The following is a 25,610-nucleotide window of genomic DNA, read 5'->3' on the forward strand; positions in this document are numbered from 1 at the left end:
GGTTATGTGAACATTTAGGATTTCAGGTCTCGTTGGTGATCACGTTTGCGATGTCTTCGCGGCTGCTGATTAGGCGTCTCTAAGGTAAGGCGTAATACGAAAGAAACATCAGTCTTCTATACCACTCTTAATCAGTTGAAGGAGGCTGACCACGCTACACTCGACCAGTGCTCGAATTGCGAGCATTACCTTCAGCCTGCATCTACAGCCTATGTCCCATTGAAGGCAATTGCTCCCACCGACCTTTCTCTTGATAAGTCCATTCTGTTAACAGCATCAGCCCCGTGCACACGTAATTATGGCAGCTCTGCCAAACCGTCCCAAGGACTTCGACGCCGCTGACCACGCTACCGTCAATGGCGATATTGGCGGGAGTGGTGGCACCCAGCAGACCAACGGCGAGACTTCGCATCCAGAGGTCGAGAACATAACTGCCGACATTCTCATCGTCGGAGGAGGTTTTGGTGGCATGTATGGCATGCACCAATACCGCAAACTCGGCTTTTCCGTCAAATTGCTAGAAGCGGGCTCATCATGGGGTGGCACCTGGCACTGGAACCGCTATCCAGGGGCGCGGGTTGACAGTGAGACGCCATACTACTCGCTGTCGATCCCCGAAGTGTACCGGAAATGGAATTTCACCGAGCGGTTCCCCGGTCACGAAGAGCTGCGACGGTATTTCCAACACGTGGACAAGACTCTCGACCTCAGCAAGGACGCGTACTTCAACACCATTGTCACGGAGGCACGGTACGACACCGCCGCCGGCGAGTGGCATCTGAAGACCGACGACCCCAACCGCGTCGCAACATGCAAATACCTCGTGCTCGCGACGGGGAGTTCCTACAAGAAGCACTTCCCGGCGTTCAAGAACTTAGACAAGTTCAAGGGCAAGCTGATCCACAGCGCACTCTACCCGGAATCCGGACTCGACGTGTCCGGGAAGAAAGTCCTCGTCGTCGGCTCCGGGGCGACAGGCGTGCAGATCGTACAGACCCTCGCGCGCGAGAAATCCTGCCAGCTGACGGCGTGTGTCCGCACGCCCAACCAGGCGCTACCCATGCGGCAAAGAAAGCTCAGCCTCGAGGAGCAAACCGCGGCGAAATCCTTCTACCGATCCTACCTGCAGTCCGCGAAGCAATGCCGCAGCGGGTTTCCCTACGAGCCAGCGCCCAAGCCATACGCCGAGAGCACGCGGGCGGAGCGCCTCGAGCTGTGGGAGGAGCTGTGGGGCCGGGGCGGATTCAGCTTCTTGATCAGCAACTACAGCGAATACCTGATGGACAAGGACGTGAACCGCGAGGTGTACGCATTCTGGGCGGAAAAGGTGCGGGCGCGCATCAGCGACCCGGTCAAGCGCGACATCATGGCGCCGCTGACGCAGCCCAACTGGCTCGGCACCAAGCGGCCCAGTCTTGAGCAGGACTACTACGAGATGATCGACCAGCCGCACGTCACGATCCTGGATCTCAAGAAGAACAACATCGACGAGTTCACCGCGACGGGCGTCGTCACGAGCGACGCCCGGACCGGCCAGCCAAGCCGACACGACTTCGACATCGTCATCCTCGCGACCGGCTACGACTCCCTGACCGGCAGCCTCCTGGACACGAACCTCTTCGACACCTCCGACACCCCACTCCGCAGCAAATGGAAGTCCGGAACCTACACGTACCTGGGCCTGACGATCCCACAGATGCCGAACCTCTTCCTTGTCTACTCGCCGCAAGCGCCGACCTCCTTGTCCAACGGGCCGCCCATCATCGAGCTGCAGATCGACTGGATCGGATCCGCGATCGCCAAAATGCGCGCCGAGGGCGTCAAGTACATCGACGCCCGGTCCGAGGCTGCCGTTGAGTGGCGCGAGGACATTCAGAAGATCAACGCCATGATGCTCTTCGGCGAGGCGGATTCCTGGTACATGGGTGCGAATATCCCCGGGAAGCCGCGCGAGCAGTTGATCTACCTGTTGGGTGTGGATGCGTATGCAAGGGTGACCACCGATGCGTTGCAGGGGTGGAAAGGCTTTGATGTCGTTATGGCGTAGGAAAGGGGATGGAGGTAGGACTGTGGGAGAGAGACTGTCTAATTGATTATACTGTCCAGCCTAGGTATGGGTGAATGAGTGACTTGGTGGGTGAGAAGATATGACTACAACACTTTGAAGAGTTGCCATTCATATGCCCAGTTTCTATGAATCTGAAGAATAGGCGCCCCGGGGGGGCAGTAGTAGATGACGAGAATCCCAAGTCGCTCATCCATCATAACAAGGCAGGCTATGTCAGTTACATACATACAGAAGATGTGCACTTAGTCAACCAAAAAAAAAGGGTAGGACAGGGTTTCTGAGTGTCCATTAGTAGATGATGTGTAAAATTTGGTGTTGATGAAGACAGGATGCTATCTACATGCGCTAATTAGCTATCAATACCCAAAACGCCGCCACTCTTTTCTTGTGAATCCAGAGTCGTGACTAATAGCCGTCCCATGCAATCATTATTATGATTTTTGCCTATCATCGTTATATTCCAGAATATTGGGACTTCAATAGTATACGAAGGTCCGATCATCCGTGGGTGAATCCCTTCCACGCCATTGCGCCATGACCCCAAGCATGCATTGGTAATCAGAACCCTTTGCAGAGAGTTGAATGGGCGTTTGACTACCGTGTAGGGGAGCTCATTTGATTGATCACTCAGAGGCCGTTAAGCCCCTAACTTAAGGCCAGGCGAAGTATTGGACTGGTGAAAAACTGTGTTTACCAGAAAACCAGGAGAGCCGATCTGGAAAGATCAAAGATAGCATAAGCGCACGGCGAATCGGCTGATAGGATGGAGTCCGTCCGTCTTCGTTGGCTGCGATTTCGGCGGAAATCCGATCTAGGAGAATGCTCTGGAGTTCAGACTCACTTCGCATGCCCATTTGCATGGCCATTCTGAGTACGCTCGAGTGTGACCTCCTCTAAACCGAATTCTCTTCTCAATGCGACACCCATTTTCTCCACCGCATGGACCATTTTGTCTGGAGCTGCAGCGGCAAATGTCAAACGGATGAAGAGTTCAGTATCCGAACCCCTCTCAGCTCGGAACCAGGATCCTTTAGCACATAGTACACTCATATCGGCAAGAGCTGCGAATGCGGAGTGTTCAATATCGAGGATTTTCTGCAGGCTCGCCTCGCCAGGAACATAGAGTGGGTGTTTCGTGATGTCCAACTTGATCCAGTGGAACATCCCGGCCATCGGCGGATCCCAACTGGCGACTTCCGCGGGTAGATACCTCTCGCATGCGTTCACGATGATGTCTCTTCTCCTTGTATATTCGGCGCGGATGTACATCAGCCATTCAAGGAAACCCTTGTGACCCCAGTTCTCCTCAAGTAGCTTGTAGAGGGTGACTAGGGAGAAACCCGACGGTGTCTGGGCGCTGACTTCGCTATGGCGGAGGAATCTTTCAACAACCTGTGAAGAGCCTGTGACCCATCCACATCGAGAGCCTGGTGCAATGATCTTGGAAAATGAATCAAGACGTAGGACTCGACCGGATGTATCAAGAGACAGATATGATGGGATCAGGTTGGCGAGGAAATCCTTGACCGGGGTCGGTTTGAAGGGTTTGGGGACCGAATGGGTTTGGCCTGAAATGAAAGGCTCCATCTGAAGGAAGAAATATGGTTCGTCTTCCAGAATGAATAGGTCGTGCTTCTCAGCTATCGCGTAGATCTCTTTCCTTCTTTGCAGGGGTTGTGTGCTAGCTGTAGGGTTTTGACCGGTTGGCACAGTATAAACAAGAAAAGGCTTGGGTGCTTGTCGAGCTTCTTCATCCCACGTTGAAAGAACACGATCCAGCTCATCGGGGAGCATTCCATGTGCATCCATCTTGATACCGATCATTTTGGCGCCCATAGGAGACACAGTCTCGATTGCTGTGCTGAAAGTATACTCCTCGGTTATAACATAGTGGCCCCTCTCCAAGAACATGCGAAGTGAAATATCCAGCGCAGAAGTACTCCCAGCACTCATACAGATATCCCAGTCAGAATAGGGGGGATCGTGGACCGCTTCCGTATGCTCTGTGACAAAGCGTAAGAGAGCTCCGGGTCCCATTGATTGGCCGTAGTTTAGAGCAATGTGGAGGTCGTAAACGGCGTCGCCGGTGACGGTGTCATACTTGCCCGCAGAGAAAGACTGGGCAGACTCGGCCATTTCATCCTGAGAGAAATGGGGCGCGGGTGGTAGTTTGGCGCTGACCTCATGAAAGGGAAAATAATCACTGTATAGGAATGAGCATGGTGTTGGTAAATAGAAGAAAGCGATTCTCACGCTGAGGGAAGACCACCACAAAGACTGATGGTGTCCTTTTTGAAGTACTTCATAGCGCCTTTCAAGGACGAGGGCTGTCTGCTCTTACTCTCGGTCGAGAAGCGGTGATCCCATCTCCTGGACTTGGGTTTGGTGGCGGATCTCTTGCTCTTGAATAAATGGGCAGAAGAGAATGCTGCAACAATGGTCGAGATGGGATCCGACTGTTGACGGTGGGGGAGCACATCATCGATTGTGAACCTCGCATTTGTTTCCCCCTTGCTGATGATTGGGTCTGGTACAACGACAGAAGACGTGTCCGTGACCGGCTCCACTTCGGCGTGAGGTGCCATGGTACGAAGAGGTGCTATGAAACAGTATTCCCGGAAGGATTAACGGGTGGGAGGCAATACTGAGGGTTGATAATGATTTGGTTTGTAGAGGGTCCGAGGGGCGAAGGGATGAAGAAAATACTTTATACTGATCAGGATGGTCTTGTGGTCTTGTGGCCTTAAAACCAGGGAGATATTATGTAACATGAAAGGGAGTGGATGCCATCATTGTTTGAAAGCAGAGGTAAGGATAAGAATTCTGTTGGTTCACAGGTGTTGCCTCTCATTGTGAGTGGCTCGGTGGTCAACAAATTCCATCGCTTGCCGTCGGATAAGCTTATCGCCGGCATTCTACTTGGACATTAGTGTAGACTAGTACAAACTAGTGCATCCCAGCCAATCACGTGCGCTAGTCTAGGCCGTTAAATCTGGGGCAGTTACGACAGACATAGATGAGGCAGGTACGACCCTAGCACGGTTCGCACGGTTGGCCACCGTTCGATAATGTCATGAAGGGCGCACATCTCGAAAAATCCATGCTTCCCGCCCTAATGCATCGCGGTAACAGCACCTCCTATGCACACCATGTCAGATCATCTCATGTTAGATAACGCGAAACCAGCTCTCTCCTGCTCATTATGGAGTACTTTGAACGGTCAGAGTTAGTCCCGATATCTCGGAACAAGCCCGTCTGACGACCCTCTCAATACTTACTTCATTAGGCATTCGCTCTTCTTGGTCAATAGTCGGCCGAATCAAGCTCACGTGTGCGGCCTGGCATAACACAGGTGCATAGGACAGAACTCAAGAACTTCACCACGCAATACTCCCTCGGTATCTATACTGGACAAGCATCGATAACGATTGGGTTCATTCTCTAGCTCCGTTCATTACTGGCACGGGCACCTGACGTTTCACTCCCCTGCTCGCCTAGGTTTTTCCATAGTCCTCCATGCATAGCCTATCCCTTCCGTAATTTTCAGACAGCCTTCCATCAATATCCCTCTGTATCCGTCTCACATGATCTCATGTACAGTAGTGATTGTTACCTCTGGAAAGAGAGACCTTGTTTCATTCTCTGCCCAAACCTGGCTTTCCCCCGTCTTTTGTTCCACCTGGTCTTCACAACTGAACTGGCCGTGCTCGAGGAATTGGCAGTAACGAGACTCTGGTTACCTGCTGTGCCAAACTTGCCTTGGCCTTCTCACACAACCTCCACCTGTTCAGAAATTGTCGCTGGAGATGCCGTTGTGGCCGGTGGGCACGGCGCTGGGATAGGCGTACGCGTTGGTCGCATCGTGGTCGTTGGGATTCAACCCATGGCCCTGGCTCAGTAGGTCGTTGGCAGTCTCGGATTGCCCGCTGCCGTAGCCTGAGGCACCCCCGGCCGAGGGATTGCCCTGGACACCGCCTCCGCCCCCGACTGGACCGCCATAGCCGCTGCTGGTAGGTCTGTTCTGGTTCTCGCCCCTTGTGGATTGGGTCTCATCCCAATCAGTTCAATTGTTCAGATTGATGCTCCTCGTCAAGTCGACAAAGGAAACAAAGGGGAGAAAGTCAAAACTCACTTCGCGATACTTGGACAGATAAATCTTGAGTGCTTCGGCATAATTCTCGAAACCAAGGGAGGTCATGGCAAAGAGAATATCTTCCCCATTGACCGTCTTGCGTTTCTCCTGTTGACATTTTTCGGATGCTGTGCAACGTTAGTCAACAGTCGTCGACCCTCGCACCCCGAACCACGGCGCCGCAACCACATACCTTCGCTGGTGATGAATGAGATAAACTCGCTCACACACTCCTGCATGCATTCTTTGGCTTCTTTGGCGATTTTGGCGTTTTCGGGCAAAGCGGTCTTCATGATCCGGGCCACTGGTGCAAAATTACGTATGTTAGCATCCGAGATGGTAGAAGGGGATGACGACGACACTGATGATTGATGTCCATGCTGCCTTGACGATGCCGACTTGGAATGGCCATCTGATGACATGATGTTGAGAATGGAGGACTGGATGCTAGGTGAATGGGTGCCAAGTGGACCAGAGATGGCGCCAGTCGTAGAATTGGCGAGATGCGATGCAAATCATGGCTTGAGTAGAAGAGCAGCAACGACGAATGAGAGGGTGGCCTCTTTAGAACAGGTGCAGCGTCGTACACTCGGATTCGCACAGATGGCAAGCGGCGTTCCTGGCGTACCGCGAAGAGGCATGATTGTAACGCAAGGGTCGAACAAATCAAATTCCACAAGTCGAAGCGGTAGAATGTGTATGGTGGGACAGGGTGAGGGAGATGCTCAGGGCAAGCGGTCTCAAGGGGGCATGATGGAGGGGTTGAAGGGGAATTGAAGGAAATAGAACCAACCATTTGCTATAGGTAGCCATCGATCTTGCTCTTTGACTTCGAATTCACCCAAGGTGCCTTGTGCTCCTTCTGGTTCGCGGTCCATATGGTCCTGCTCTTCTGCGGACTGTGCACTTTGTTCGACATCGGGCTCTTTGGGTGGGGAGGTCGACATGATGTAGTTCGAGGATAGCGGCAGCGCAAGGCGCACGGTACTTGTTTGGCAGTGACCACGTCACACGCAGGGGCGGCAGGGCGAAGGCTACCTGCCTAATGTCCAATGCTGGGGCTGCGTCACTACCGGAGGTCGCGTTGGTCGCGCTGGTGTGGTTTGGTGCTGGTCTTGGTCAGACGATGGGTCGGGTTTTGGTCTGGCAAGCACAATGTTTGTGCCCAAAAAGACTCCCGGAGGCGCGAGGACCGAATCGGCAAGGAGGATAGGTGAGGCGGTCTACCACGAGGATGGACGCGAAGAGTGTTGGATGACGAATTTGGGGGTGCGCAAGCGTCGGCAACAACGATTCGGTGAGTTTGGAACGACGCGCGACGTGGGTGAGGGCCGGGACGGACAGCTGCAGATGATGTGGTCGTCGAAGCTGGACTTGCGGGATGCCAGGTTAGCTACGGGGTGGCCTACCGAGTGGATTGCAAGCGAGGTACTCCTGACGGGGTACTGGGTACGGTAGTGGAGTTGCTTGCGGATCGGACAAGAATAGTAGAGACCAGGGCCACAAACTTACACTGAACTCAGCAGATGAAGCCCACGGGGATTGGCGATAGGGCGGGCATGGATTGGGTAGGAAGTAGAGGATGCAATACACAAAGCAAGCAAGTGAACCAAGCAAGTGGTAGATGATTCAGGCTATGGAAAGACTTGCAGCTGTAAGTTTGGAGACTAAAAAAGTCGACAGACAACGAATAAGACGGGAAGCAGGACGGGTAGGTACCAAGACGGTGGTGTTTTGTTTTGAGGGATGGAATGGGTTGTATGCAAGTCAAGATGCAAGCAGGAGTAAAAGACCCAAGTGCAACGAGCAGGTGGGGATGGAGCAGTCGACCAGCAATAAGCCGATTTGATGGGCCGACGAGAGAGACAGGGTGGGATTGGAAGTGGGATTGAGAGTATGACTCTGTGAGAGGGTGGAAGTGAGTGGCAGCCTGGCATGAGATGGGAGGCTGGGGCGGAGAAGACGAGTTGGAGGGGAGATGGCAACCGCCGCAGTTGGCAGTTAGCGGCCCAAGTGCTTGTGACCTGCTTAGTGCGCGGCTAGTGGCGAGGGCTCATGACCGATTAGGTATTTGCTAGTATGTTAGTGGCATTAGTGGCATTACTGCCATATGCTCCCACTAACGACTTACTGTACGATATCCTCGTGGGCGCCTCGCTTCGCCCATCCGTGGTAGACTCAGTCGTTCATTCATCGCCGTCAACCTCATCCCATCTCATCTCATCCCATCTCATATCCTTGGTGCTACATACAGCTTCTTTCAACTCTCACACACCACGTCCCTGCGCTCTACCCAAAAACATCAATCAATACCTCGTAAACACTGATCTCCTATGGCGATCCTAGTGCGCAGCCTCACCTTCAATCCAATCTATCCAGACCCCCTGCTCCTGCTGGCTGGTCATTTCATTTCACTCCCAAGTGCCGATCTCTTTATTTCCTTGACCTCCTCCTTGACCCTCTCCACCGCTCTTTGAGAAACCCGAGGCCTATCTCAAAGCGTGCACTTTCCCTTGACCCTTCCCAGGCATGTAGCTACCGAGAACCACGAAAACCTGGTGGGTAGCGCACTGCTAGGCACGCCGCACCCGTATCCGTACTCGAAAAAGAAAAGTATCCATCATAAACACCAGGATGATGTAGGTATGTTAGCTTGGTACCGAGGACATCCGGCCAAGTGTTGTTTGGCGTGAAGTCGCGGTGAAAAGGCGACAGCACACCGCTTCTTTTGCCCGTCGTGTTGATCATGACGACCTGCCTAGTCGATGAAGTAGTCCCTTGGATGTCTCATTGACTCAAGGACGAGACAGCCGTAGAAAGATGTTGCTCTCGGGGTCAAAATACGGACATCAGGAAGGGTGGTGATTTTCTCATTTCCGGTGTGGTGACACAAGCACCAACCAGCACAAAGGACGTAGGTACCATATCATGTTGCCCTTGTCGCCTGAAGGAACCATGACGCATATGCATCTCCCACAGTCGCGCCTTCCCTGTCGAATCAACCGAGTGTCCCACCGCATTGGACTTTCCTTCTTTCCTTCTGTTGCGTTGCGTTGTCTGCCGTGAATGCGTTGCTGCCACCGGATGCGTGGATGCATAAGCGCCAAAGAACTCCCACCCACGGCCTTGCACCAACATCCTATCGAGTACCGAGAACTCCGTATTGAGTACCCAGTGGCCTGGTCCTAGCAACAGTACTAACAGCAGTAATCACTGCCCTACGACATGCATACCCTAATCCTGCCACCTGGGCAGTTTTCTCCGACTCGCCCTACTCTACCTGCCCTGCCCATCACGTTGTCTGTCTGTCCCGTGACACAAACATGCATTCATGACGGGTATGTATACTCAACCACTCCGACCATGGTTATCCTCACCACAATCCGCCCTTCTCGCCCACCCCGGCAACAAACAAGAACAACGACAAACAACAACAATCAGCCTTCCCTGAACAAGGATAGATGGAGGCCGCCCACGCCCACGCCCACTCATACCCACACCTTAGAACCCCCAAAAGAGGGTGTGGTGTGGCTGCCGGTCTCCCCGCCTCACATGTTGGGCAGCTACGCATCTACTAAAACGACTTTGACCACCTTGACTACAATCAACAGCGCATCTTCAGGCTACCTCGCCAGGAGTTGGACTAGTCGCCCAACTCAGACTTACCAAGTATTTCATCGTTTTCTCCTTTCTCTCTCTCTCTCTCTCTCTCTCTCTCTCTCTTACCTTTGCGGTTCTATCTCTTCCGCCTGTAATTATTTGCACGTGTGCGACATTGATAACTTTTGAGCGAGAAGGGTTACGTCGGTGTGGCCTGTCATTCTGGTGTTGGGTCAATTCTACTCCGTAGGATACATACGATCTCCTCCGTTTACAAATTCGGAGTCGAGGCTCGAATACATCTCCCATCGTTATCCATATCCCAAAAGATAGAAGAAATACGTCATCATAGTAACAGCTGGTGAAATTAATTCTTCGTTAACATCAAACCAATCTGCCTTCGCTCAAATAGCAATCAATGCTGGGGGTATCATCTGCTCGCGAAAACAGGAAAAGAAATTGGCCAACAAAAAGTCTCCCTGTCGTCAGTCACGCATTGCTCTGTTGCCTGGTGCATGCACCCTCGTAGAACATGTGTTCCGTCACACAACCTGTAGCCCCTGGCCTCAGGCTCTTACCGTGTCATATAACGTCTGTTCTCGTCACCCGGTCGAAACTCATCAAGTCGACTGTCTCGTTGCCCTGCATGAACCACTTGGCCCGCTTCCAACGTATCCTCGCGATTGTACTGTGCATCGTGGTAGTTGGCATAAGTAACCGTCCTTTCCCGTACAGGTGCGTATTCGATGTCTTCCGCCTCATCGTAATATATTGGACGCGCTGGCACATACCTTGTACGGCCTTCTCGGTGCCTGTCATATCCATCCTCTTCCGTCGCTATTTGCTGCCGTGCCCGATGCATCTCAACAAATTCGCCATCAGGTCGATCTGACTGGTGATGATACAGCTCCATTGGCGGCTGGGCCACGGCCTCATACCTAGGTCCTGGCCGCGCAAATTTTTCCTCATAATAACCCCTCGATTCATACCCAAACTCTTGGTAATTTCGGCCTTGATCCTGAACTCGTGTCATGTACATACCCTCTCGAGATCGGTACGAAACCCTCGAAATGTCGTCCACATACCCACTACCCATCCCTATGCCTCGGGGTGGCCTAGGTTCCTCTGCTGGACTCAACAAAGATTGATGGTACATTCGACTTTCGTAATCGATCTCACCGATCTCAAATCTTCCGTCTTCTCGCATCGGCACCGAGGGGGGGTGTTGTTTCACAATTTGGTCATCAAAGCCTTGTCGAACGCTGCCATTTCGACGAATGTACGGAAACCCAGCATCTTGAGCAGTAGCCTCTCTCGCGTCCAGAGTTTCGCGTGCTGTCGGCCCCCTTATACCTCTTCGAGATTCACTCGCTGCAAATTCGGGATTCCCATCGTTGTTTAATGCTGTAGGATCAAAATTATTAAGAAAGTCCATGGCCGCTGAATCTTCTCGAGGCCGTCCCACCTCGACGGGTTGGGTGGAATTCGTGGGAATCGTAGCTGGAACCTCTGCTCCGCCTGGTGGTTGTAGCGAATGGTGGCTTGTCGCCTTGCTCTCAGGTCGACTTCCAATGGATCGAGGTCGCTCTACAGCAAGATTCGATCGATTCATCAAGCCACCCCTGTTGGGACTCCAGCCTCGATCATACAATTGGGGATCAGAGGATTCCGCTGAGACCAGACGCCGGTGCTCGGCAAGGCTCCATCTGTTTTCGTCACTATGCACCCTAAAAGGATACTCGCGGTGTTCGGATAGTTGCAGTGGCTGATAGATGGATCCAACGACACGAGACCCGTGACTCGTGGAAGGTAGCCTCTGGGACTGTCCAAATGTAGCTCGAGGCATGGAAGATGCAGGCGCTGGTCGGTGAGGGTCATACTCCTCTTCTGATGCCGGCATAGATACTTCTGACCGAGCAACACGATAGCCAGGCCGAGAGTCTCGGACACTACTGTGACGCGAAGTAGGACGAGGGTGAACATCTTGTTGCATGTATGGGGACAGAACATTATCGGACACAGACATCTGTGACGATGGTCCCGCCCGCTTTGGCAACGTAAATGCAGGCGCATTTAATGCATCCGCAATTAGTTGCACCTTGTGGCTATCGGTCGTTGGTGCATGAAGGAAAGCTTGAATTTCCGCCCAACTTGGCAGCAATATCATATCTCTCTTCCAGTCCAACCGAGTCGAACTCGTGCTTGTTCTGGAGCCTGATGAAAGTATCCCATATTCTGTGTGACTGGACGCATCGAAGTCAATGTGCATCCTTTGAAAGTGCGTCAGCAATTCCGCAAGAGAACGATCGGACGGAAACCATCCGTCGAAGGTCCGCGGTGACGGCTCTGGGCGGGTAGAGCATGCGTTGCACTGTAGACCACCTAGGCCTGAAAGAAATTGAAGCTCTGATCTGTTTTGTATGCAACTCAGAAAAAGATGAAGGCTAAGATCATCGTTGAATCTTTGCGAAAACGTCGTGCAAGTAAGCTGGATGACCACCCACACGCGTAATGCTTGTGACAGATTATGAATGGCGTCAGTCACATGCCATAACTCTCTTACTAGGCCAACAATCTCATTCACATAACTTTGATGGCTGCTGGTCGAGGCCGGTACAGGCTCAGTGGGAGCTGTCCAGGCCCGTGAATTGTAGGGTGCTTGCATTCTCATGTGTGCAATAGGTTGACTTCCATCTCGCACCCATGGTATATTTGGTGATGGATCAAATGGAGGCTCAAGTGGCCATTCTGCTTTCCAGGAGACCACGGCATTTCCACGACTGAAAGCATGCGTGTGCTTTGCAGCATAATGTTGGATGACAGCCTCAAAAGAAAATAGCTTTTGGTTGTTGTCACATACGCTGCATAGGAAAAGGTCCTTGCCAAACTTTTCGGTATGAGGCTTCACAAACTCTTCAAAAGTCCACTTCATATCCTCCAGTCTTAGCTTTCGCAGCGCCAATGAATCCGAGTCCTGCGGAAAAGCTGTACCCTTGAGTTCGAGCATTCTATCTTCCTGGTCAATACCATCCTCAAATTGTTGTCTGACATGGCACAGCACTTCTGCAGCAAATTTGCTGCTGGTCCCTTTGGTGACACCATTTCCATCTGACCATGTGATCTGGATGAATTTACGGGCGTATTGGCTAATCTTGTCTCGGCATGGGATTTTTAGCACAGACCACATGTGGTCCACATTGTCTTGTGCAACTCGTGATTCCTGCTCAATTAGTTGGCGTTCCTCAAGCTGCGCGGCTGGATCTCGGGAAAGGCGTTCCTGGGTATCCTGCTTCCGCAATGCTTCCATTCTTTGTGCCAGAAGGCGAGGCTTGAGAACTTCCCATTGATTATCATCCATTGGGAGAGAAATTTGCAGTGCAGCCTGGAATGCATCCATAAATTCTAGGGTTGCTGGCATGATTGGAGGGAGCAGTTGTTGACATCGTCGCTCAATCTCTTTCCGCCTTTCAAGTTTGGTTCGTTCAACCTCTTCCGGAGTGCGGCCTGACTTATTGCGATTCAGAGGACGAGGCGCTTTCACCACGCCAGGCAGATCACGCTGTGACGCGGCCCGCGCTCCTCCTGAATTCCGATCTGAAAAAAATGGCAAAGCAGGAAGGGTTGTATCTGCTGGTGGATCTGAGGAATGCATTATACCTATGATATTGGTCAGTGTGGAATTATAGAAGATTGAATGCACCCGAAACGACTTCAATAGCGACCAGCTTACCTCGAGGTTCAACGGTAAAAGAATGCAATACCGATGGTCCAGCAGTAGCGGAAAGCTGCTTCAGATGGTCTGCTATGTCGGGCGGGGTTATAGGGTTTGGCTGAGTAGCTACAAACACTCGATGAGAAGAGCTGGCATTACTGGGCCCGATAGCTTTCAAGTGGGAGAGTTTTGCGAAACCACCTTGCAGCTCCCACTGGTCTAATCGAGCCGCGTCAGCGTTAAGTAGCTGTCCCATCTCCTCGAGCCCTTTGTACCATCCTTCTGTCGCGGCGGGTCCAAATCCTTGGACTTCTTTCATTCTCAGTTGCATTTCATCTAGTTGAGGTATATAATAGTACTTTGTTACTTTCAGTTGTGGAGGCGGGTCCATTTGTTGCAGGACAGTGGATGGGATGTAGTCCATTGATGAAGAAAAAATTGCAAAAGGTAACCCGGGACGTAATATGGATGCATTCGAGCTCGAGAGCAGGAGCTCCGATTCCTGGTGATTGTGAGTAGTTTGATTTCGGCGACTGTGGATTGAACTCTCACCTTGATAATTTTCTGTTCTAGACAGCTACCGCACGAGCGAATGCGGAAGGGCCAGATGGGGCGAACACCATTAGAGGCCGGGCCAGCGTTCCATGGCGATGATCCTGGTGTAGGCGGAGCGATGAGTGGCCTCATCCCGCAGAATTGGCACGCATGGCCACGAATGAGTTTCCACATGTCCAGCTCAGTTGCCCCTTCCATAGGTTTGGGAAAGCCAGGAAGAAAGTTTTTGCGAGATGTGGCCCAGACTTGGTCCTGACGGCGCATACTCAAGCTTTTCACCTGTCCTGAAGGCTGAGGCAAAGGCATGGCGGGATCAAGAAGTATACGAAAAGGGCGGTTGACACACATCAATCGCCCGAGTGAAATAGGATCAACAAAAGAAAAGACGTGTTGCAAAATCTCATGAGGCAGATCTGGGAGAGAGAGATGATCATGCATGACAATGTCCCCCGACAGCGAGGAGCCAGGGTCCTCGCGAGCCACACCCAGAAGCTTGGGCTTCTTACTCGTAGCGTCATTGTCCAAGCGGCGAGTTCTAGAAGGAGAATCTTCCCATGGGAAGGATGATTCTCCTCGAGCAATTACCGCATCACTCGATAAAGATGGCTGCCACTTTCGTTTCCCAAGGCTTGTCGCACTTGGCGGCGGAGGTCCAGAGGAGACCATCGGGGTTGTGTAATAGAAAATCAGAACCAAAGAGAAAAGAGTCGGAGTTGGAGTCAGAACGCTGTAGAGCACCTAGATATCAGCACTGAGAGCTCATATTTCGGTGCGCTACCCAATCTGGATCCGAGGGAACAAAGACCGAAAACATTGCGAGCAAACGTGCTCCTGAGGCTGGTGGGATGAGACACAACAAAGAGAGGTAGGTAATGGGGCAGGTTGAACTCGCTCCAGGCCCGCACTTTTGAAATGATGCGCAAGACGCAGACCAAAAAGCCTTAACGGTCAGATTGCTGCAGACGGATGTATAAGCATGCCACATAGGCCTTCAATCGCAAGCCCAAGGACTAGATACTCCAGGATTGGCAGATCCCTGTGAGTGTGATTGTTCGAAGAGCAGTGGATGTCCAGGTGCTCAGTAAGAGATTTCCTAGGGTGAGTATCCTTTCATAGGTGGTTCCCGAGCCTGGGTAGGAGTCGGAGTAGATGTAAACGGATCAGAACGCACGCAGAGCGACCAAATGATGGGTTAGGGCCGTTGTTGATAGAAGAGCGACGTTGGAGCTGTGTGGAGGGCGCAGGTGGTGGTTGAGGAGAGGCAAAACAAGTGGGCCAGCCACCACACTACCGGAGCCTGCCTGTTGACGGCCGCCTGCGCCTGCGCCTGCGCCTTGTTAGAATATGTGTCACTGTATGGATGCCAAGGCAATGCCAAGAATCTCCAAGCCGCTGGCAATGCCCACCCTCCCGAGATCACGTGGGACGATGTCATCAGCACCAAGTTCAACGCCGACTCCGCGTGGTCGCCCAACTGACCAGGTAACCACATTGTAAAGTCCTAACTGCGGAGCACTGACTAGCACTCACCAGGCACTCATCTCAATCACTCGCAAGAAGCACAACAGTAAGCCGCTGCCACAGGCCATCACTTCTTTTTCTCTTGCTTCATTCCTTTGACCTGGGCACTCTTTCGACATTACAGCTCCCCTGCCAACCTTCTTCCTCCCCTCTCTACCCTTGTGCGTTGGCAACCTTCGCTCCCAACTCTACACCAAGCCACCTCATCCAGTGTTGAAAGCAGGCGCCCAGTATTCAGAGTGTCTTTTCCTCATCCAAGACGGCCATGGCGTCCCTCAATCTCTCTACCAATGGCCCTTCTATCTCTAAAAGCTACCAGACAGTTGTCAATGCACCTCCACCCTCCGGCCCAGCCGCTTCTTCTGCAACCTATGGTCAATGGGCTGTATTCTCCGTCTCAGCCCCGCTTGCCAACGCCTTTCAACAAGACTCGGGAAATAAAGAAAGCGTTTTAAAGGTCCAAAGCACCGGAGAAGGCGAACTGGTTGACTTGGTAGATGAGTTCTCAGATGGACGCATCCAGTTTGCCTTTGTAAAAGTGAAAGATTCGAACTCTGGGCTTCCTAAGAGTGCTCTCATCGCTTGGTGCGGTGAAGGTGTTCCTGAACGGACAAAGGGCTACTTTGGAAGCCACTTGACTTCGGTCGCTAAGCTACTCCATGGCTACCACGTACAGATAACCGCAAGGTCCGACCGAGACCTGACCCCGGAAGGCATCATCCAAAAGGTTGCTGATGCCTCGGGCTCGAAATACTCCAGCAGTAGTGCCGCTCCTCCCCCGGTAGCCGCCACAAAGCCAATTGTCGCCTCCAAGCCAGTATTCAACCCCACCCAAAGGAGTGGAATATCTGGCTCTTACAATCCAGCTGCCCGCAATGTCGGCATCAAAAAAGACACCAGTACGGATGAAGATGGTTGGGGTGCAGATGCCCCACAGATCACCCGTACACAGCTGGAGAAGGTTCAACCAGCTTATCAACCCACCAAAGTCGACATGCGAGAGTTGACATCACAAAAACCAGCACCATCCGCGTTTAGCAGCAGCCAGTCTGATGACAGGCCTGAAGTGGTCCGAGGCGCCTATCAACCCGTCGGAAAAGTTGACATCGCTGCTATTCGACGACAAGCTCAGGAATCGGGGAACACAAAGGACGAGCGTCCGGAAACTGTCAAGGGGGCTTATGTGCCCGTCGGAAAGGTGGACATTGCCGCTATCCGTGCAAAGGCCCAGAAACCCGATGATTCCTCAAGCTTCTCGCGCCCTGCTCCTGCTCGGAGCTCTGCAAGCGGTCCTTCAGATGAGCTGGACGCTCCACCACGATCTCTAGCCGATAGATCCGCCGCATTCTCTCAGCCACCCGAACGCCTCACTTCACTTCCAAAACCGAAGGTTGCGAATAAGTTTGGCGGTGGCTCAAGCTTCGGAGGGACGAAGGCTCCGGTACCAGGCGGGTTTGACGCCCAGTCGAGTGCGAGTGGCACGCCTCAAGTCGGCGCAGCTGGCCGATCATTTGCCGAGTCATCAGGCAAAACACCCGCACAGCTTTGGGCAGAGAAGAAGGCGCGAGAGAGAGGCTTAAGTGCGTCTGGTGATCCACCTTTGTCCCCGACTGGCTATACAGGGCAATCCCCCATCTCGACTCAAAAGAGTGGAGGAACCGAATGGAAAAGCGGCTACACAGGCAAGAGCTGGGCGGCTGTGCAGACCACACATACAGGCAGATCCAGCATCGGGCAGCAACTTACAGGCGAGGGTCCTCCTAGCCAGGCAGAAGTGGACGAGACTCCGTCGTCACCAGTGGGTGGAATTGGATCGATCCGCGACCGGTTTAGCGGCGCTGCGCCAATGGGTGCGCCAGCACCTGCAACTGCCTTTGACCGGGCCCCTCCTCCAGCTCCAGAACCAGACACAAGCAATAAGCCTAACCGTGGCATTCCCATACCAGGGCTAGCACGTCCAGAGGCTGACGAAGAGGAAGAACACACCCCCGCGCCTCGTCTACCTACACCCCCAGCTCAGCCTCGTAGCCCCACGCCTCCAACACCAGAGCCATCTTCGCCAATCCGTCTAGCCCAACCGGTCAGTGCTTCAGCGCCGGTCGTGGATGCACACGCGGAGCAATCTTCACCACCGCCTGCACTCCCAGCCCAATCTATTGCACGAGCAGTCCCCACACCGGCCGCGCATGATGACGAGCCATCGAGGGGGCATGATTTTGGCAGGGCGGCAGCTCAGGCGACAGCCGCCTCGAGCATAGGGCATCAGTCGGCGGCATCTGCGCCATCACCCGAGCCGGCCAGTACAGGGGGTGAGCAAGCACGAGCTGAGTACGACTACGAAGCAGCCGAGGACAACGAGGTTTCACTACGTGAAGGTAAACAGGAGTGCTCCCAACTTTCGGAACACATTGCTGACCTTCTCCAGGTGAACTGGTGACTGACATTCAACGGATCGATCCCGACTGGTGGTTGGTCAAAAATGAAGCTGGACAGGTAGGTTTGCGCGTTCTGATGAGCCACGTGGGATCTAGGCTGACAAGTTCAAAGACCGGACTAGTGCCAAGCAACTATCTTACCATCATTGAAGATGATAATGCAGGTACTGCTGCAGAGCCAGCACCTCCCCAGGCAAGTACGCAGGCAGCTCCAAAGGGTGCGACTGCGACAGCACTCTATGATTACGAGGCTGGGGAGGATAATGAATTATCATTCCCTGAGAATGCTACTATCACGAATGTTGTAAGTACATCCCCAACGACAGCACCTGAAGCGACTGCTAACACGTCTAGACATTCCCCGATGAAGACTGGTGGCACGGCGAGTATCAAGGCAAGGCTGGCTTGTTCCCATCGAACTATACTCGACTCAACGCTTAGTTCCGCAGACCTCGAACGGGAGATGAAAGTGCCATGGCGCATGGGAAAACATAATTCCCGTTCATCGTCTGGTGAACGTTATCAAGAAGTAGAGTTGCCATGAACGCTGCCGCGCTCACATGCGGTATATGACGCAGCACCTCAAAAACTTGTTGATCTAGCATGCATGGAATAGATTTTTTTTTGGTCCAATTGTCCTTACCTGAGGCGGCAGAGTGAAGCACTGGACAGACCGGGTTAGCCAGGAGAGGTGAAAAGTGCAAAATACCGGCAGATCAGGGTAGTTATCCTAAAAGCGGTTAGAGGAAGGCAGAAGCCCGTCCAACTATTGGTTACCCTCTCTTTAGCTCCCTTTTACCTCTCAATGCTTTTCCTCCTATTGCAAGGCGGTCACAGATTCTTGACTGGTGTTCCTCTGGATAGGACGTGAAAAGGAAAAAGGAAAAAGGAAAAGCGAAAAGCGAAAGCCTACAGAGTTTTTTTTCTTCTCGTAGACACATTGCACACGCGGGCCTCGTTATTACAGGAACCTGAGGTTGCCCAAGCAGCACCAGCTATGATGGACAAACACTTAGCATCATTGTAAAACGTGTTCTCGAGTGATGCTTATGGCAAGGCACTCACCATGGGCGGTTTGACACTGCCACACCTCAACCAGACAATGCATATGGGATAATTCCAGGTAGATGTTATCGAGTCACAGCTACCTGCTAGTAGATCAACTGATTAACTAATATTGTATGGAGTATTGATATCGTGATCAGCGGGGAGCGCACCTCCTCTGGCGAGCTGCCGCACTGCTTATCGATTGGCTCCCGCAAACAAGCCCCCGATAATATTTTTCGAAGCACCCGGCCATCAATTTTGGTGACTCCGACTTTCTTCCTCTTGATTTGCATGCTGGTCTAGCTTTCCTCTCCCCTCGATCAATCCTCACTTTTCTGCTTGCTCATATGCTGAGCTCGACTCGGTCAGGGTCCCCTTGTTAACAGTCACCAGCAATCCACCTCTTATTGCTGCTTCAATGGCGTTGTCAACACGGGCTCTGCGCAACGCAAGCGGTGTCCTGCTGAAGGACTGCACCCCCAGATCACGGCCGTCTCTGAGGTTCTTCTCTACCTGCCGCACACCTCTTTTCACCAGACAGCACCTGCTGACCTCCAAAACGCCGACATGGCAGCAGACCAGAAAGTTCAGCCGTTCGACGGCGCGATACGCTGCTGTGCAAGAGCCTCCCCGCGCCGAGTCCTATCTTGAGAGCGGTGTTGTTGAGCAAGGCAAGAATTTGGTGGATGTCAAGAAGGTCCTGGTCATTGGAAGTGGTGGCTTGAGTATTGGACAGGCTGGAGAGTTTGACTACTCTGGTAAGCCATGCCACCCGGGGCAGATCATAAGCATTGTCCCTAAGCTATGTCTAATGCTCCATGCTAGGTTCCCAAGCTTTGAAAGCTCTCAAGGAGGCCGGCGTACAATCTGTACTGATCAATCCTAATATCGCAACTATTCAGACCGATCACAAACTCGCAGACGAAGTCTACTATCTCCCAGTTACGCCCGAGTATGTCTCATACGTAATTGAGCGAGAGAAGCCGGACGGCATCTTACTCACCTTTGGAGGTCAAACTGGTCTCAATTTGGGTGTCCAGATGAACAGAATGGGTCTTTTCGAGCGATACGGCGTCAAAGTCCTCGGAACTCCAATCAAAACACTTGAAACCAGCGAGGACCGAGACTTGTTTGCAAAGGCACTCAACGAGATCAACATCCCCATTGCCCAGTCAATTGCTGTCAGCTCAGTCGACGAAGCTCTTGCTGCTGCTGAAGAAGTTGGCTATCCTATCATCGTGCGCTCCGCCTATGCCCTGGGTGGTCTTGGCTCTGGCTTTGCTTCCAACAGGGAAGAACTGAGCAACCTGTCCTCTCAATCCTTATCTCTTTCGCCTCAGATTTTGGTGGAGAAATCCCTCAAAGGCTGGAAAGAAGTTGAATATGAAGTCGTCCGTGATGCCGAGGATAACTGCATTACCGTCTGCAATATGGAAAACTTCGACCCTCTTGGTATCCATACCGGAGACAGCATTGTCGTAGCTCCCAGTCAAACGCTCAGTGATGAGGAGTACCATATGCTTCGGACTGCTGCTATCAAGATTGTTCGACATCTCGGTGTCGTGGGCGAATGCAATGTGCAGTACGCCCTCCAAGCCGATGGGCTGGACTACCGCGTGATTGAGGTCAATGCTCGTCTATCACGATCCTCTGCACTCGCGTCCAAGGCTACAGGATACCCGCTTGCATACACAGCTGCTAAGATTGGTCTCGGCCATACCCTGCCGGAACTCCCCAACGCCGTCACCAAGACTACCACTGCCAACTTTGAGCCCAGTCTTGATTATATCGTGGTAAAGATACCACGATGGGACTTGTCCAAATTCCAGCACGTCAAGCGCGACATCGGGAGTGCCATGAAATCTGTCGGCGAGGTCATGGCCATTGGCCGCACATTCGAGGAATCCTTCCAGAAGGCCATTCGTCAAGTTGATCCCAGGTTCGTTGGCTTTCAAGGGGACAAATTTGATGATCTTGACGAGACTCTTCGAAACCCGACCGACCGACGATGGCTTGCTGTCGGCCAAGCTATGATCCATGAGAACTATTCAGTCGATAAAATTCATGACCTGACTAAGATCGACAAGTGGTTTCTCCACAAGCTTCAGAATTTGAAAGACACAATGACCGAAATTCAGGGAATAGGTTCCCTGACAGGCATTAAATCTGAACTCATGCTCAAGGCAAAGAAGCAAGGTTTCTCTGACAAACAAATTGCCTCGTACGTCAGCTCAACTGAGAAAGAAGTTCGTGCGCGTCGCCAGAATTTCGGCATTCGACCGTGGGTAAAAAAGATCGATACTCTGGCCGCCGAGTTTCCTGCCGATACGAACTATCTTTACACCACCTACAATGCTTCTTCGCACGACGTGGCCTTCGAAGACAATGGCACCATCATTCTCGGATCTGGTGTTTATAGAATCGGGTCCTCGGTGGAATTTGATTGGTGTGCAGTCAATGCCACCTTGTCTCTACGGAAGATGGGCATGCAGACCGTGATGATCAACGTAAGTATTTGATTTTAGTTTAGTTCTGTTCTATTGTATGCACTGCTTTCTGGATGGATTGTATCCCTCTGAACGGTTGTTCTCATCGCTCTGGACGCGTCTCAAGATGGACCGCACCTTCCCTCTGAACGGATTGCAGACGCTCTCAGCACGCGTGCCCCACACTCTTCATTTCTCTGCAGGACGATACCATCGAGCCAATACCATCAAAATCGCCATCAGTGATTCTATCCATGTCGAACCTGGTTGCGATACCCTCAACAGCAGACCCTACCCTCCAATTTATGCTATCGACCACCTAGAAGTTTCTCGAGGATACTTCTTCTCAGCAGAAAAACGCTTACTTTGCTCAATTCATCCCGAGTTTTGAAGTTCTTCAAGCCACAGCCTCTGCTTCCTCTCTTGTCGTCTGCCCCGATCTGCTTGAGATTTTTCAAGCTGCTACTCCCCCATCTGTCGACTTCAAGAAGTTGCCTACAGATGTGGAGTCACGGTGGGGTATCTACGCTTTCGTCCTTGAGAAACCTGGATCTCGCTCAGCAATCTACATTGGCTCGGGTACCAACGCAATTGGAGGTGTCAAACATCGATTCTTCAACTATGACAATGGCTATAGTCTTGGTAAAAGGGTCGAAAGCACTCTAAATGACGGCTGGTCAATTGCTCACAAAGGGCTGCTATGTTGGGGTTCAATCCCAACTGCTGATCTTGTTCCTCTCCTTCGGGTCCTATATATTGCTCTGGAAACTGTATTTGCCTACGTCTTCTGGACAATGACGAAGACCAAAGGAAAGGGAAAACGGAACATGGCTCATATCTCTTTGTGGGAGCTTGGAACACACACATACGACGGGCTGTGTAGTCATCCAGCCTTGCTCGAAGGCATCTTGGGCGGCTTTGACCTCACCCCTGAATAGCTCAAGGCTCGAGCTCTTGAGAGGCAAGAGCGGCGCGTCCAACAGAAACAAGATGACGATTATCGCTAGATGGAAGAGAACTACGATGAATATATTGGTCGAGCTGGTGAGCGAGTAGCTCGTTCCAGAGCCAATAACCCGGGACGAGATGCAGCTCATCAAGCACGCCGTGTTGAAGAAGCTCTGAGGGAAAACACCTACCACTGTCAACGCTGCGATCTCTCCTTTGGCACCAAGCAGAGCTTTCAGGACCGTTTGAAACCAACCAAACACAAGAGGAAAGCGACCGAGTCGCTTAATCCGTTCGTGTGCCGCCCCTGCAACGTTGGTTTTCACAACCCGAGCAATCTAAAACGCCACAACAAGAATGAGCGCCACAAATGGAACGTGGCTCTCGTTCTGTCGAGCTTAGAGCTCGACAGAACCACCTGCCCTGATTTCGGACCTGGACCAACACCTTTTCCTTTTCATCTCTTCTTTTGCCAATCACCTACCGTGATCTCGGACCTGGACCAACACCAATACCTTTTTACGTCCTCTTGAGCCAATCAGCTACGGTGATCTCGGACCGGGCCCAACGTTTTTCCCCCTTTCTTTGATTTTTCTTTTGAACTTTTTCCTCTTTACTTTTTTTCTTTGAGTCTTTACCTCTTGACCTGCCCATGCTAATTCTCAAACAAGAACAATCCAGAGACCGTGAGCACCGATCACGACATTCCGAACAGAATGTATTTCGACGAATTGAGCTGGGAGCGAGTTATGGACATCTACGAATTAGAGTCGGCGAGCGGTGTTGTGGTCAGTGTTGGCGGTCAGCTTCCTCAGAACATTGCTCTCCGCCTCCAAGAAGAAGGCGGTGCCAAGGTTTTAGGTACAGACCCGAAAGATATCGACAAGGCTGAAGATCGGCACAAATTTTCCCAGATTCTTGACTCCATTGGTGTGGATCAGCCTGCTTGGAAGGAGTTGACTTCGGTAGCCGATGCTGAGTCTTTCGCGGAAAGTGTCGGATACCCCGTCTTGGTTCGCCCATCATACGTTCTTTCCGGAGCCGCCATGTCTGTCATTCAAACACAAGCCGATCTCAAGGACAAATTAGAGTCTGCCTCTGCCGTTTCGCCTGATCATCCCGTGGTCATCACCAAGTTCATTGAAGGTGCTGAGGAGATTGACGTCGATGCAGTTGCTTCAAAAGGACAATTGATCCTTCACGCTGTCTCGGAGCATGTAGAAGCCGCTGGGGTACACTCTGGGGATGCAACCCTTGTTCTACCCCCCGTCAATCTCGACGAGAAGGTGATGGCCCGAGTAAAGGAGATAGCCGAAAAGGTTGCTAAAGCCTGGAATATTACCGGCCCCTTCAACATGCAAATCATCAAGGCTGACGCCCCTGGCGAGGAGTCTGTCCTCAAAGTTATTGAATGCAACCTCCGAGCATCACGATCTTTCCCATTTGTCAGCAAAGTCCTTGGAACCAATTTTATCGACACGGCGACCCGGGCCTTGGCAGGTAAAGATGTTCCGGCTCCCCAGGATTTGATGGCTCAAAAACGTGACTACTTGGCAACTAAAGTGCCTCAGTTCTCTTGGACTCGCCTTGCAGGAGCAGACCCTTTCTTGGGGGTTGAGATGAGCAGCACGGGTGAAATCGCTTGTTTTGGCAAAGACCTGATAGAAGCATACTGGGCGTCGTTGCAATCAACAATGAATTTCCGTATGCCGGAACCAGGTGAGGGTATCCTCCTTGGCGGATCAACTGAGCTTCCCGAACTTCCTCAGATCGTCGAATATCTTCAACCTTTGGGTTATAAGTTCTACGCCGCGAGTGAGGATGTGAAAGGGCATTTGGAGAAATCTGGGGCCACGATCGAAGTGATTGAGTTTCCCACGACAGACAAGAATGCACTTCGAGGAGTGTTCCAGAAATACGACATCAGAGGCGTCTTCAACATCTCCAAGAGCAGAGGGAAGACGCTGGTGGACAAGGACTATGTGATGAGAAGGAATGCAGTGGACTTTGGTGTCCCATTGTTTATGGAACCAAAGGTTAGTTTTCTTTATGCCTTTTAAATGTGACCTAACGCTGACTATGATTGTTAGACTGCACTACTCTTTGCTCAATGCATGAACTTGAAACTTCCACGTCAAGAAGGAATTCCGGGAGAGGTCAGGAGCTGGAGCGACTTCGCAGGGCAAAGAATGATGTGATAGACCTATCACTGTCCCATCTATGTTCTCGAAACGTTCACATCGAGGCTTGGAGTTGAATTACAGCTGGCTTGTTTGATTTGGGCCGGGCTAGAAAAGCAAATAAAGCGGAAAAGCGATTCCATCCATCAAATAAATAGAGACTCTTAGAGTGCTGGCAGGAAATGGATCGGCGTGGAAAGTTGTGCCCAAGCACAAGGGTGTCTGGAGGACGTTACTCTTTATCGACGTCCAAAGTGCGTTATTGAGGCGGTTTGTGTGTATGGCTTAGTCAATTAATACCTTGATCGGGTTTGAAAATTACTTTAACGATGCTTGACGAAAGCCTGGAGTGGAGCTTCTATTCTTCCTCCTCGCAGATACGAAATACTGGTTACGGAATAGCCGCTCAGAGTCAGCCTTGTCCTGTCCACCTGGCCTTTGGACGATGTGAGAGCATTTGCGAGTCTGCCTTGCCCAGTCCAATTTGCGATAATACCTCACACTTCATTTAATCCTGAAACCAAAGCTCCTCTTATCGTAAAAGAAGCCTGGACTCTTCGGAACTTTTCCAAAGCGATTGCACAGTTACTCGACAAGTGGTTCCTCATCAGCTGGTCCATACCGAATTATACGACTTTGGCAACGGTGAACTTGTCAAGCTCAGCATGGGAACTCCGGAGCGGAGCGAAGCATGAGCCCAGTGCCCGCTTGATCCAATTTCTCGCTGTCAGCGGCCAGCCTTAAAGTGACCTTCGCTGCGAAGAGCGGCTGCTCAAGTCCGAAATAGTGAGACACATAGTCACCGCAGTGCGCAGATCACCCACAATCCCTTTTGAGTAAAGAGAGCGAGCCTCGCCGGGGAGAACACTGCTGCCTACTCTCCGATGAAACAGAATACGTTCAATTTTCGCAGGCGCAGCAATGAC

At 51.9% G+C, this 25,610-nt stretch overlaps 8 protein-coding genes across 8 annotated transcripts; 5 read left to right on the plus strand and 3 right to left on the minus strand.

Annotated features, from left to right (window-relative positions):
- Nucleotides 1-298: 298 nt before the first annotated feature.
- On the plus strand, nt 299-2,047 carry A1O9_03881 (uncharacterized protein; the record flags this gene model as incomplete). The annotated part of the gene is made up of 1 exon (XM_013406174.1): nt 299-2,047. The coding sequence occupies one exon, from the start codon at nt 299-301 to the stop codon at nt 2,045-2,047; it is 1,749 nt and encodes a 582-aa protein (XP_013261628.1).
- Nucleotides 2,048-2,905: 858 nt separating this feature from the next.
- A1O9_03882 (aromatic amino acid aminotransferase I) lies at nt 2,906-4,653 on the minus strand (the record flags this gene model as incomplete). The annotated part of the gene is made up of 2 exons (XM_013406175.1): nt 2,906-4,271; nt 4,322-4,653. 2 exons carry the CDS (start codon nt 4,651-4,653, stop codon nt 2,906-2,908), a joined length of 1,698 nt encoding a protein of 565 aa, XP_013261629.1.
- Nucleotides 4,654-5,855: 1,202 nt separating this feature from the next.
- On the minus strand, nt 5,856-7,147 carry A1O9_03883 (nuclear transcription Y subunit beta; the record flags this gene model as incomplete). The annotated part of the gene is made up of 4 exons (XM_013406176.1): nt 5,856-6,116; nt 6,201-6,328; nt 6,394-6,504; nt 6,994-7,147. The coding sequence occupies 4 exons, from the start codon at nt 7,145-7,147 to the stop codon at nt 5,856-5,858; spliced, it is 654 nt and encodes a 217-aa protein (XP_013261630.1).
- A 3,227-nt stretch (nt 7,148-10,374) lies between these two features.
- On the minus strand, nt 10,375-14,733 carry A1O9_03884 (uncharacterized protein; the record flags this gene model as incomplete). The annotated part of the gene is made up of 3 exons (XM_013406177.1): nt 10,375-13,394; nt 13,501-14,014; nt 14,065-14,733. 3 exons carry the CDS (start codon nt 14,731-14,733, stop codon nt 10,375-10,377), a joined length of 4,203 nt encoding a protein of 1,400 aa, XP_013261631.1.
- Nucleotides 14,734-15,853: 1,120 nt separating this feature from the next.
- On the plus strand, nt 15,854-18,464 carry A1O9_03885 (uncharacterized protein; the record flags this gene model as incomplete). The annotated part of the gene is made up of 4 exons (XM_013406178.1): nt 15,854-17,963; nt 18,014-18,081; nt 18,136-18,327; nt 18,378-18,464. 4 exons carry the CDS (start codon nt 15,854-15,856, stop codon nt 18,462-18,464), a joined length of 2,457 nt encoding a protein of 818 aa, XP_013261632.1.
- Nucleotides 18,465-19,488: 1,024 nt separating this feature from the next.
- Nucleotides 19,489-21,589, plus strand: A1O9_03886 (carbamoyl-phosphate synthase large subunit; the record flags this gene model as incomplete). The annotated part of the gene is made up of 2 exons (XM_013406179.1): nt 19,489-19,828; nt 19,896-21,589. 2 exons carry the CDS (start codon nt 19,489-19,491, stop codon nt 21,587-21,589), a joined length of 2,034 nt encoding a protein of 677 aa, XP_013261633.1.
- Nucleotides 21,590-21,683: 94 nt separating this feature from the next.
- A1O9_03887 (uncharacterized protein) lies at nt 21,684-22,494 on the plus strand (the record flags this gene model as incomplete). The annotated part of the gene is made up of 2 exons (XM_013406180.1): nt 21,684-21,812; nt 21,883-22,494. The coding sequence occupies 2 exons, from the start codon at nt 21,684-21,686 to the stop codon at nt 22,492-22,494; spliced, it is 741 nt and encodes a 246-aa protein (XP_013261634.1).
- Nucleotides 22,495-23,220: 726 nt separating this feature from the next.
- Nucleotides 23,221-24,564, plus strand: A1O9_03888 (carbamoyl-phosphate synthase large subunit; the record flags this gene model as incomplete). Its single annotated transcript, XM_013406181.1, has 1 exon — nt 23,221-24,564. One exon carries the CDS (start codon nt 23,221-23,223, stop codon nt 24,562-24,564), a length of 1,344 nt encoding a protein of 447 aa, XP_013261635.1.
- Nucleotides 24,565-25,610: the final 1,046 nt, after the last annotated feature.

Source organism: Exophiala aquamarina (genome assembly GCF_000709125.1).
Source record: "Exophiala aquamarina CBS 119918 chromosome Unknown aczIA-supercont1.3, whole genome shotgun sequence".
Classification (NCBI taxonomy): Eukaryota; Fungi; Ascomycota; class Eurotiomycetes; order Chaetothyriales; family Herpotrichiellaceae; genus Exophiala; species Exophiala aquamarina.